Below are 13,604 nucleotides of genomic sequence, written 5' to 3'. Positions count from 1 at the left end.
ATACAAAATTATAAGGTTTTTTGGGAATAGCCACCCGTAAACGATAAATTTTTTATATCTGAAATGGGTAAGAATGCACCGTCACGATAAGGATTCACGAGCCACTTGTGTTGCAAATTGAAAACTGTAAATTCGTTCATAATTTAGCGAAATATGAATCCTCGAAACGCACCCCTGACCTTTTTCTCTGCAAAACGTAAAATCTTGAATTGCGCGCTGCTCACTGATTGCGTATGTATTAATGGTGGACGGCGACGCCGGTTGGCAAAGAAACCACCGCCACCCAGGTTCGGTATCCCGGGGCAACGAGCCACACAACAAACGGAACCGTCATCCTCGGAGCAAGAGTCGGTGTTTTTCGCAGGCGCCACTGACCAGCAGCGGTTTTGTGTGTTGAAGAAAACGCGGCAAGAAAAAGGCGAAAAATTATTGCATAAATTAGAACGACCGACGATGACCGACGGAGGACGGTACGTGTATTGCAATGGGCGAGGACACGAAGCCACCACATCAAGCGTAGAAGCCGGCAAGCAGCACGGCTCGTCGCGGTTGGGTAAGTGTTCGGCTCTGCGTGGGATGCAAGGCATCAAAGGCTAGTGGCTACCGTTCGCTGACCACATGCGGTGGTCGGGAAGGTGTCGTCGAGACTGACCATTAAGCATTAAATTAAAATCACTTGTCACCTCTAACGCGGCAGGTATGAATCCACGGAGTGTCACGAACCGACACATGAACTGGCTGATACACGGACTGTACAGCAGAAAGCTGTACGGCCACTGCAAGAAGCTGATCGATCGTCAGCTCGCCATCTGCTACGACAAGGAGTATTTGCACTACATGAAGGGGCTGATTCAGCGCGACGAGGGCAACGCCGCCGAAGCCATACGCTGCTTCCAGCAAGCGATTGCGGCCAACAGGAGGGAGCCCGAAAACTACAAGGAGCTCGCCAAAACGCTGTTAGTTGGGGTTGGGCGTGGGTTTGTGTGAAAGGATTTTGATTTCTGTCTTTGGCATTGTTTTTGGCAGTTACACAATTGGGAAGTTCAAAAAATCTTTGGAAGTGTTTCTGAAGGCCGAAAGCTTGCTCGAGCGCCCGGACCCTGAAATCTATCATCACATCGGCGAACTTTACCATAAAGAGTTTGGTCTGCCGCGGGCAGGTCTGGCCGAAGCAAAGCACTACCTCAACCAGGCCGTCACCTGCGGCAAACACGTGGAAAGCTACAAGATTTTGGCCGAAATCTACATCGAGGAAGGCGACAATATCAAAGCGATCGAAATGATAGAGAACTGTTTGCTGTAAGTTGCCGATTCGCTGGTAGATTCGGCTCAGAATTTATTCCACTTTTCTGTCGGCAGTGTAACCCAAGACGATGTGGCTCTGATGACACAGATCGGGATACTGTATCTGAAGATCAACGAATACCAACGGGCGTTCGAGAAGTTGCTCGACGCGACGGCCAGCGACACCAAGCATACCAACGCCCTGCTAGCGTTGGGGTCAATTCTGCAGGTTTGGAATACTATTCCGCATTTTGGTGACGGAATCGGTAATCTGTCTCTTTGTCTTACCCGCACAGTCCAAAAATGACATAGACGGAGCATTGAACAAGTACAAGCAGATATCGAATCTTCCGGACGAGAGCTGCGAAGTGTGGAGCAACATAGGGCTGTGTTTTTTCAAAAAACAAAAGTTCATCGCAGTACGTATCGTTATTCGCTTTAATTTTTACACGTTTGCCCTACGCCACAGTTGGCGTAACGTTGCCAAAGGATTACTGCAAATCTCCTACGTTCAGTAGAAGCTTGACGCCCTTAAGTCCAATCAACCATTCGATCTATGCTTCATTTGGTTTTGGGTCGGTTATTGCGATTTATTACGAGCCGCTGTTAATTGCGCGCCAGAACTTTCTACTTTCTAGACCTGAACTTCGCTCGACCTGTACCTTTAAGCCGGTCTGAAAAAGTTTGCTCATTTTCCCAAAGGGATGCGTGCGGCACGTGGCTCTTCCGTTCTCTGAAATCTGTGAAGTAACTGTTTAATATTTCGTTCGGCTCGCTTTACTTTCTCACAGGCGATTTCGTGTCTCAAGAAAGCCGTGTGGACGTCACCTTTAAACTTTAACGCACTCTACAACCTTGGGCTGGTGCTGGTGACGGGTAAGAATATCGTTCGCCGTAGGACAGATGATATCACGATGTGGTAGTGTTTTTTTCACGAGCTGTTTTCGTGTTTTTCACTACGAAGCGCAACAGTACGTAAGCGCGTTCCAGACTCTTGCGGCCGCCATAAGCTTGCGCCCGGAGAACGCCGAGTGCTACATGTTGCTCGGAAGTAAGTGCAGTGTCTAATGTCAGCGAACCAGAACAGCCTTCCGATGCAGCTTTGTCGCGCTCAATTTCTCTTTCCGCAGCGTGCTTGCGGCATTTGAACGATCCGGGAAATGCTTACTTGTCGCTGGAAAAGTCGACCATGCTGCCGGAGGCCATCAAAAATCCGCTCATCTATCTCAACTTTGCCCTGTACTGCTACGAAGTCGGCAAGCTCGATCAAGCCGTGATGTACTTGAGCAACTTTCTGGAGATGACGCAGCACATTACCGTTCACCGTGAGGTGAGTATGGTTTGATGGCGCACGAAACATTATGCGACAGAAGAGAACTGAGGTTTTTTTGCGTGGAACAAAACGGGGAAAAGGGATCACCTATATTTATGCTTCTTCTGTGTTCTGTCCGAGTTCCACTTGCAGTATCTGAAGATGGCCGACAGATTGAACGGAGCGCTCATGGTGGTTGCCCGCGGCCCGGTACCTAACCCGATCGAACCGGAAACCGGACTCACCGATGAACCCGCACCGAGGGTCCTAAAGGATGGACAAACCGCGATGGATGAATCATTAGCTACGCTTGATGATCCGAAGGAGGGAAACAATTTTGATGGCGATCTGCTGTGATGTCCATAAGGCAACGGCTGGCTTAGCAGGACTGCGTGAAAGGAATGGACGAAAAGGAAAACTCGTTAGTAACTTGTCTTATGATCCAATAATATTATTCCGCGAACGAAGTAAACTACAGATTCTGGGACCTGATTACGATGGCCGGATGACCCGTAATTCGAGCGAGGGGTTTAAGACTGGCGACGCATAATTTTACCATTGAGCGTCGCATTATGTGAAATCCTATTAACCTGGCCGACACTCTGATTGCGGACTGAGAAATGCTCGTTCTCGCTGCGATGAAAAACAAAAAAAAGGGAACCTGTGGTTCTTGAGGTACCCTTGAGTATTGTGTAAAACGACATGGGACAAAAAACGTTCTCGCAAATTTCAATCGTACAGCGTTTCGTTTGGTAAACCACAGAATAAACCTTTTATTTTACCTGGTACGAAAATACAACACAATTTGGAGAGCGTTTAACGTAAACACCAAGTAAGAGGTATTGGCCAATCGTCAGCTGGAAGTACAATGAATCTGGCGAAAATATATAAATATTCAACTACAACAACGTTAAACATGGTATTTTTGGGCATTTTTGGGCTTTTTCATTGGTCTGCTGACTGACACATATAGGTGGAGAAATGCGAATTGTTTTCTTAAAATTTTAATATGCAAAACACGTGCTCGTTTCGGTGCACGGCTGCAAGACAATAAAATGTGTCTCGCCATCCATTTCTGTTTCATTGATTTATGTTGCGTCTTATCGTAGTTAGACTTATCTTAGTAATCTCAAAAATACTGCCCATCGTTTTAAATTCGATTTTATATAATTTGAAACTGTTTCAACCCGCGGGTTTGGTTCATCTATACCGCTATTGTTCTTCCATTTGTATAAGCTCTCCTAAATATGGAGCTTTATCACGAGATGCATAAGTCCGTCCGTGCAGCCGCATGAGAGTATATATGAATTGATATATTGCGAGTCGTACGTTACTTCCCTCAAATCCCTGGCGACTGGCTAGAGGCTGGTCCTAGTGCATCTGCACTGATTGAAACTCGTTTCGTTGTTATTTTGTTCCTCTTTGCCTACAATAATCGACAATGCAGTTGGCTACGTTGAGTTCATGTGGAACAATTCATACTATGGAATTGGGAGAAGGGATAACAAAGCACCAATTGATCGATTCCGTGTACACACCTAAGTTCCCACACTTCCGTTACCCAATGTCCAAGGAAAGATTTGGGGCTCAGTGGACCTTTTCTTGGACATTGCAAAGGAGAGTGGAGAAGAAACGGGGAGTAGAAACCGTGTCTCCTCTCGGATTGATTTTTTCGCGGTGGGAGTGAAACAATATTGAGTCGCCAGTTACAAGCTTAACACTAGGGGACATTGTATCTTCCTCGCTTGGTTTCTTAGTTTTACACCAATGACGACAGCAATGCTTAATCTATTCATTATTCATTGGCTTTTCGTTATGGCCACAAGCTGACTGAGTCCCTGAACGGTTTCAAGAGACACCTATCACTATTTACTCCCTAGCTTCTAAAGCTATCGAGAAATTTAAAACAATATTCGTTTCCCGTGGTTGGTTTGTCAAAAAAAAATTATTTCTTCGAATTCAACTCGCGTCGTAATCATCAAAAGTGATATACAATTTCAATGGATCTTCTAAAACGATTGGCTATTAACTTTATTTTGTAGCGTCTAACGAGTGTAAGCAATCCTTCTCCCCATCGCCCATTACTTGTCGGTTTAATAACATTTCACTCGGCAATGTCGGTAACACTCGCTTGAAGTTAGAAATTACTTTCACATTTCTCTTCGCGGTCTCGTTCGACCTATGTACACACTATGGCACCGGTTTCAATGATCATCACAACTCCAACCCATGGCTGGTGAACGGTTTTTTGCGCGGGATTGTAAATATATTTCTTATGCTGGTTTTCCTTACGTTGCATTGTTTGGTTTGGACATACAAAAACCCCTCTACCAGAGGCGCACGCATAGCGCGGGAACGAAACAAGTGTTGCAGATAGAACTACTGCTACTTTAACGGCCACCCGGGGGAGTGGGCAGCATTCGCCAACGGCTATTGGTCTACCATTTGCAACTTCTCACGGTTGTTCCTTTAGACCGCCGGAACCACCACCAGTGAGCGGTATGCGGTGTCATTCCAACCGACTAACCTACATAATGAGCTGAATTGAGCAATCGCAATTGTGCTGTACCTCGACGGAGCAGAAAGCCTCAAAGTGTTGCCATGAGCGTTGGTCTACTGAATATAATTGTGTTGATGGTTGGATGAATGGTTGCCGGTGGCGTTACAGAATATGTCGCTACGGGTGATGTTGCTGGGGCTGGGCAGTGATGGTAGACAGCAGCGATCAGACACACGTGGTCGTGATACCGGTCATAGGCGTAGTCTCGGCCCTATGGGTTGGAGTTTTGAAAAAAACCGACTTGAAGCTCGTCCGAAACTGCTTCGACATGAGGCCGTAGAGGACGAATCCGATGGCAGCATTAATTAAGGCTAGCAGGTCCATCGCCTCCCCGAACAGCCCGTAGCAGCGGCGGAAGAAACACTTCTCGAGCATTCCACTCATTAGCCCCAGGATGCCCTGGGGAAATTCGGTGAACAGGAACAGCAACAGGACCGCCACGAGCAGTGTTGTCGTGCGGTCGGCTCGGCGATCCGTTTTGGGATGACTAACGTGGTTGCGTCGGCATGGAAAGAGAGCACAAAAATAGTATGATGCAGAAAATGTCTCCTGCCATGGCGATACCCATGTCTCATTAACTTATTTTTCAGTGCTAAATTGGTCCAAGCTGTTTATGGCGCAGAGACTGGAAACATTCACTGTTTGCTAATTTCCCATTTCCAATCTCGACCGATTTGAGTCATTGCGCTCGGCATAGCGCGTTATCAAAGCTTATAGAACTTTGCAGAACTGTCCAAATTTAACAGCTGTTTGGTATTGCTGTCCCTAAATAATGTCCCTAACACCAAATATCCAGGTATATTCACAAATATATGGTGTGGTGCAGTGATTGAAAAGTATCCAACGAATTGACCTTGGAATAATTTGAACAAATTGTTTTATTGCTCTGATGTTCGAACCTCCTTGTTGCACTCTGTATGCCGAAAACGAGCACTTCATGGGATGCATTAAAAATGTTTCGCTGTAACCTTTCTGTTAACGAACCGAAATCATAATGGGCCTGTAATTGGGTTAATGAAGCAGTAAACTTGTTTACGATGCATACGTTAGCGTTGTTCGAGCGAATTAAAAATAACCTGTCCGGACTTTTTAAAATAGCACCATACGGCCGTGTTTATATTACTTTACGTATTAATCAGGCAGGAAAATGCTTAATCAGCCACAATAATTGACTGTAAGCGTGGTTGCAAAAAATGGGTAACTTTACGAGTGCGAGAGGAGGATGACGCACGTTGTAGTTGATATTGTATTTAACGTTGACGTTGTATTTCAAATATAATCGAAATGTCATGGAAATATTATGGAAATAGATATAGAAAACTGTTTTGAACTCGTAAACTGTTAATTAGCTGTATCAAATTATGTGCTAAAACCAAATTATCCTTTCAATAATCTGGATAAACCCTGTTACCCTGTAACGAGCAGTTTTAAACATTTGAATGCGTCCCGGAATAAGCCAAGCAACGTTATGCTTACGAAACGCTGTTTTCGCTAGGCTACTCTTTGCCAACTCTGCTCTACAAATACACACAGCGTTGGGGTTATGCTTACCGATTTCCGTTGCTGGTGGGTGGTGGAACACAACTAGCTCCTCCGCCGCTTTGCGGAGTCACCGAGGAAGCGCCAGTTTTGGAGTAGTTTCCATCGCCCTGTTTCAGCTTCAGGCGTCGCTTGCTGGCCTTACACAGCACCTGTATCAGGACACAGCTGATGACGGTCAGAATGATGCAGGGCAGCAGCTTGATAATCACGGAGTGAATCCAAAAGTTGTACCTAGCCGTAAAGTGGAACCAATGAACGGGGGGTTCGCTACGAGCGGAGGAACGGAAGGCCCTACCGGTAGATGATGGTATTTTCGTCCGCGTCCAAATGGTAAAGCACCAGATGGGTGTCGCCTTCTAAGACGAGCGTCTGGCGTATCGTGAAAACAAAATAGGTTGGAAAGCACAGGATCGGCGCCAGGATGTAGCACAGGGCAATTGCCTGGCCGTAGTTCGATTGAGCGTAGATGGCCAGCGAACCGTGCGGATGTCTGACGCGGACAGAGAAAGGAGCACTTGAAATCAACGATATCGTTTGAAACGATTTCCGTCAATGGGCGACTGCGAATGGGTTATGTTGGTTGTGCGAAATGAGCGTAGGACGATCGATGCGTAGGACTTTTATGTTACTGTATGTTTATCGTTAAATCCAGATTGGCCTTAACCTTAAAACACTACACACCATCCCACCACCATCTACAAGGCTAAATGATATACTTAAAGTATTGCTTGCTCTGCCAGTGTTACGAGACATATAGAAGAAAAACGTATGAACACTTTCATTACAGAAGTTACTTGAGATATAGTTACTTTGGGCGTTGCCAGCAATAGCAGCAAAATTTACACGAATCTGCACCTACACTTCATTCATGGTGAAACGAAAAATACTATGCTGGAAAGGAAAGTAATTAGTCGCAAAATTCAAAGGCAAAATTGAACCCGGAAACTTGGTCGACATGCTTAAAGACTGCAAAGTATGAAATCATAAATGTAACGAGAAACACTAGTAGCGCACAGAAAATGTTATCTTCCGTCATATTCAAGCCCTGACAAAGTAAGATGTAAGAGATGGGATTCGGTCCCTAGGATGTGGGCAAGATCATGGGGAAGCCAAGAAAGAGAATCCGGATGAGCTTGTCAACTGCAGTGGCAGTTATTGCGAACACTGAACAACGTCAATTAACCTAATTCGCTCGAGGACGTCGAAACAATTTGGCCAGCCTAATTTAACCAAAATGGGGCTAGGGAAAAGATTGCAAGTCAAATGCTTTTTTCATCTTGTTGTTGACTTTCGTTGAAAAAATAACAAATTAGCTTTAATAGCTTGTCACCACCAAAAGAACTCGTATTAATAATGATGCTTAAAGCAGCAAGAGATTGGGGCAAATTGAAGTTGAAAAGAGAACCTGCATCAATGTTTTCTGGCCTAAATATAAATACGAAAGAACTTTCCGAAATCAATGGCAGTTTTTTCGATAACCACCCCTTTTTGGTTCTATCGATAACGGAAGTGTCATAACTAATGGCCATCCAAATGTCAAAATGTAACAAAACACAGTAATTTTAAAGGCAAATTTGTGATAGATTGATAAGAATGATTTTTTCCTGCATGTAGATGAGTTAATGGCGTTTGTTACGGCTTGTATGATGTTGAATAAAACGATACGAGATTGTAGTCATCAACCTTGACAGAAAGTCCGTTCACATGCAGCTCAAGAGCTCTAGCAAATCGATCGGTTCTTCGTACGCGATGTGAAGTAAACTTACTTTATAGCTATGTATCTCCAAATGGCCAATGTAACCGTCAACAGTATAGAGATGGTGTGCAGAATTTGAGTGAAATGCATGTGAAACATCAGGTATACGGCCCACGAGTACGGATAGTCTCTGCGGTCTGGAAAGAATATAGCGAAGACCACATATTTGCAGTTAATGAACTTGATGGCAATTAAAGAGTAATATGTTTGCTTAATTTCGTAAGATTTATTGGCATTTATTTGAAAATAACAATGATAATATAATTGTTATAATTATATTAGAACGTAAACAATGTCAAAAAGAAATTTTATCTAGAATGGATGTAAAGACATTTTTATTCAAAACTTATACCGCATGTTTCCGTTCTGCATCTGTACGAGATTTCATAAATCAAAGAACGATTCATAGATATATGACTAACGATCTATATTCCGATTTCTGTTTGTGAATAAAGAAACAAATGCGCCTGTCAAGGAAAAAAGTCATTTGGATTGGAGACCTTCTGGAAAATCTCGTCAGTTCAGAGACCGTGAGATGTAGCAAAATTACGTTTCAACCCTTCATTTGATTCCTACTTGCTTAGATATGCTATTGAGCGGTGTAGTTTACGTTCGATCTCGGCTCATCGCAATAATTTATCAAACGCAAGATGTCAGAATATTTTCAGCGTGTCATCGGTAGATGATTAATTGACGCATATGGAGCGTATTTCCGTACTGAAGTGGAACAGGCACACACAAACCAACCAAGAGCAGTTTGGCCACAGTTCCGTGAAAATCATCCTCCTCGGTGTGGTAGCATAGTTTCGACTCAATCGATACGAATTTGGCAAGCTTTACAAGAGCAGAGAGCCTCATCTCGGAAGCAGCCAAGATAAAAACGATATACCTCATGCGTTTGACGTGATTGAAAATATTGCGAATGTTTGTTTTGGTGACAATAATTAGACTGTCGAGAAACGATAATTCTGAATGGCGTTCCACTGAGACGCAACGACGGGGAACATGTTGCAATTCAGTGTGGGGGAAAGATTGGCATTAATCCTATTGACACCGTTTTATGACAACAGTTCTTGGAAAAAAGATCGGCTCAGCTTACGACGTCGCTCATGCAGAACGAGCATCTATGTAAAGCGTGAGAATAGGAACAATTGTTCACGACGGTAGACGACGTTTGCAATCTATGGGAAAAGAATTATGTGTGGGTTAGCGTACCGTTATAGCTACCACGATTACAAGCTTTTGGTTACCAATGCTTCTTTGAAAGGCAGCCATCAGCTTTCGATCTTATTACATTTGATATGTTAAACGAAAATATTACAATAACATAGATATGATAATAAGCAAAGTAACTGGGACGACTCTAAATCTAGAGGACTTACCCGGGAGTATCAAATACATGTAACATGCAAAAGGGATGTATTCCATCATCACAAACATATCTGTCGCTGAGAGCCATTTTAGAATACGATTTATGGGCACTTTGTTCATGTCTTTTCGCGTGAGAACTATAATGTTGAGTATGTTGGCGATGGTACCAAAAATGCATATCTGCAAAGATATTTATAACATTGTTGAAAAACCTATGAAAAAGTATTATTGAATACGCAGTGTCGATAAAGACGTGAGAATGAATTGATAGTGCTATGCAATAAATTTTGTTCCCGTCAAAGGCAACACTGTCAGGGCATTTATCTTTCTGTACGAGAACACGAGAGATTTATCATTGGACGTTGGAAAGATAAGCTCGCGTGAAACTATGTTTGATATGAAAGAGAAATCATATTTCTCTTCGGCGTAAAGTTTTTAGTTGGAAATGATCGGCTTACTAGAAAACTTACACGAAATACATTCGTTCATTTAAACAGAATTTAAACCGTTATAATTTCGTTCTAGACTTGATTTTTCATGTCGCCACACTCCAAACTTTTGTCGCTATTTTATGCTGTAACATTTACATATTATGCACAGTCTCTATCATGTTGCGGAATTGCGTACCAAAACATGACTGTTTAAAGACACATCAAATACAATACCCTATACGGTTTCGTATGTGTTTATTATAAATCATGCCTTAGTAACTTAAAACGGATTATACGATAACACGTCTTGAAATACGGATTAGAATGTGACTTACTCTGAGGTGATTTTGGGTTTGATTTGGTTTCTTATACATGAACAGGTATCAAAGGAATCAAATATGATAAGAAGTTTTGTAGCTGAAAGCCTATGGCGTAATAAACTACATTCGAAAAGGGTAACTGAGAATCGACAAAATAATTGAAGTGTTTTAAATTTGTCTACCTTTATCCACCCACAATTTACGCAGATGACTAAAGCAGAAACACTGAATATTTGACCCCATCATATTGCGAATCGCAAGTGTACGAGCAAACAACCCAACGAACCCAAGGGATTTACCTTCAGGATTGGCCGTCGAACCAATTTGTTTACAATCAACAAACACAGAATCACAGCAACTGTTTGTTGAAAGCAATAAAAATAAGAACGAATAAAAGGGAATGTTATGTGTTTTTGACAAACACACGGTAGAAGCAACGTACGCAGATGGCATTTTGTTTTCATTTCTCAATTCTACAGCGTTTGTGCTCAATGAACCGCACAATTTTGGGTTTTGTGATCACATCAACTGTCGTCGGAATCAATTTCATCCTCAAACTCCATCTCACAGTCGAACAAGAAGCATTCGATGTAAACGTTTAGATCCTCAAAAACCTATTTTGGGTGAGATTATGCTCTCTGTTGAACGCAGTCTGGATCAATACGTATCTCTCCGAATCAGTGCATCCATGTTGGGGATTAATTTTCCCTGTCGTCAACCGTGATTATCTTCAAGCCGAGACACACCGCACGGTCAGTTGGGGATGAAGTGCTAATAACAGTGTAACTCTAAACAAATCAACGTCTGCCCGGCTGCCTATAATGAGGCTCGGGACAACTGAATCGAACAACGATCGAATGGCTTACCACGAGTGAAATGTAGCCGTGTAGCAATTTGTACTCGAGCAGAATTTCCCGGACGGCGCCTTTGCAATAGTCGCTGCAATTCGTTGCGTCCACCTCGTCGGGCTCCGGCTGGTCCAAACCGGACGTGCGGTTCAGGCGGTTCAGCGATTGGAATAGCTTCTCCAGAAAATCGTTCACGTACTCCTGGGTGATGTTGTGCTCGGTGATGTTCTGAAACTCGAACGCGTGCCGATAGTAGTTCACGTTGCCGTCCATGCTGGAAAACCGCGAATCGAGGATGTACAGCAGTCGGCGCCGGAATTCAGTGACGTTCAGCACGACGGCCGACGCGGTATCGTTGCTGTAGATGTAGTGTAACCATTCTAGGACACGTTCCTCCACGCTGTTCTCCATGGTCGCTGGATCAATCAACGCCGCCAGGCGGCGTTAGACTGTGCACACGGTTCCTGAGGCCAAAAGAATCCATTTTCTGCAAAGAAATCGTACCGTTTTCCAGGACGATGGGATAACACAGAAAGCATTCCATTACGAGGTGTGATGTTTGTGTTTTTAATTTATCATATCACTGTGATCTTTATTACGAACTGGTTCAGCATCCTGCAATGGACCGTGGATGCCCACCGAAATGGCTCCAATTGGCATCAGCAGCATCGTCAAGACTAATTTTGAAAGCGGACTAGAATCCTCCCTCGAAGAGTTATACAATTGAAAATTTGTCATCAACATTTGTCATCATTATCTATCAGCAATTTTCTCAGTGAAATTTCTGAAAATCAATTGTACAGAATAGCAAATTGGTAACGGTGTAGAAAACATAATAGAACTGGAAAATCAGAGAACTTGCATCATTTTTTTCCCCGCTCATGAGAATGCGATTGCTTTTGAGCTCTGATTGCGTTTCCCACACACCGATTTAGCAGAAGCTATTCCTAAGCGTACAAAGTTGTTCATTCAGACGTTTTTGACGATTTCCAACTCAATATTATCTTTATATACATATAAATAAGTATATCACATTTAAATGGCCATTATGTAATTTAAAATACCTGTAGGTTTAAATGATAATGTTCTAGGTTTTAAATAGTTTGTAGCGCAAAAAAATTTTCACTCTTTAATTGTAGAATTTTACACAAGATCAAATAAATAAATAAAATGTAATCGTTCACAGATTTGAAGCGTAAGATCTTTCACCATATTCAAACCTTTACAACACAAATCCTGTGAGCTGTGAAACCATTACGACGAATTCCAACGAATGTCACACAAAAGTACTTATGAGTACTGAGCAGCAGTCTGAAGAGTAAAAAGAAAAGCGAGGACTGAGGTTTTTTATTTATTAGTTCTGTAGCTTGAACAACGCACTAGTTCCGTTGCACCAGCTTCCCGATTAAGCCCAGTAACAAAAGAAACGATTAAATTCGGTTTTCTTGGCCGCATAGACTGTTTGGAGCCTAGACTCAATAACCCACTGAAGCAAACGTGAAAAGCCTAATAAACAGTTTTCTTGAACATATTTTCGGTTCGAATTACATTTCCAACATCAGTCGGCCAACCTTTGGTTTCCTGTAATGCGGAAGAACGGCACGGTAGACATTATTCTTTATGATGTTGCTCGGGAAGATTGCAGTCTGCAGTACAAAAACGCCCGTTTTTAGACGACTGCAGCAGCTGCTAGTTGCATACGAGCTGCAAAGAAACGATTGTGAATCGTGCAACGATAACCGTAAAAAGCTTAAAGTGCGCAATAAAAGACGGCATAAATAAAAATGGTCAATCTCAATCTGCCACGAGAAAAGGTCACCGTTTTCTGCCATCAACCGGATTGGCGACAATGCGGTAACATCATGGTTCCATACTTTTCCACCTAATCCACTTGGTATCAAAAAATAGAATCTCATGATGGCCTCTCATTGGCTGGGGTAATTTGATGCGAAGGCAATCTGTTCGGAACAACTCGTACCAAATGTCTCTATATGTTCTGCGATTTTTTGTTGCAAGTACGAGTGCAATCCCGGCGTGACGTGGCATTACACACGCATTAACTGTGTAGAATTTACTGCGCTGAATGGAACGGAATCTGTAGCCTTTACTTTGAGATCATTTCCGTTTATGGTCTGCCATGGAAGTTTACAAGCAACCTTGGTTATAATGGTTATGGCACA

The 13,604-nt window shown here is 43.0% G+C and overlaps 2 protein-coding genes across 2 annotated transcripts; one reads left to right on the top strand and one right to left on the bottom strand.

The window, feature by feature from the left end:
• Positions 1-453: 453 nt before the first annotated feature.
• On the top strand, positions 454-2,953 carry LOC131215477 (Bardet-Biedl syndrome 4 protein homolog). The gene is made up of 9 exons (XM_058209866.1): positions 454-553; positions 698-956; positions 1,027-1,299; positions 1,360-1,513; positions 1,581-1,703; positions 2,076-2,160; positions 2,249-2,335; positions 2,415-2,614; positions 2,750-2,953. The coding sequence occupies exons 1-9, from the start codon at positions 454-456 to the stop codon at positions 2,951-2,953; spliced, it is 1,485 nt and encodes a 494-aa protein (XP_058065849.1).
• A 2,368-nt stretch (positions 2,954-5,321) lies between these two features.
• On the bottom strand, positions 5,322-11,835 carry LOC131209902 (G-protein coupled receptor dmsr-1). Its single transcript, XM_058203060.1, has 6 exons — positions 11,443-11,835; positions 9,837-10,005; positions 8,465-8,591; positions 6,994-7,188; positions 6,708-6,929; positions 5,322-5,643 (listed from the first exon to the last, which is right to left on the bottom strand). The coding sequence occupies exons 1-6, from the start codon at positions 11,833-11,835 to the stop codon at positions 5,322-5,324; spliced, it is 1,428 nt and encodes a 475-aa protein (XP_058059043.1).
• Positions 11,836-13,604: the final 1,769 nt, after the last annotated feature.

This window comes from Anopheles bellator, chromosome 1, assembly GCF_943735745.2.
Source record: "Anopheles bellator chromosome 1, idAnoBellAS_SP24_06.2, whole genome shotgun sequence".
Lineage (NCBI taxonomy): Eukaryota > Metazoa > Arthropoda > Insecta > Diptera > Culicidae > Anopheles > Anopheles bellator.
Note: the sequence above shows the minus strand (reverse complement) of the source record. Positions and strands in the feature narration are given on the sequence as shown.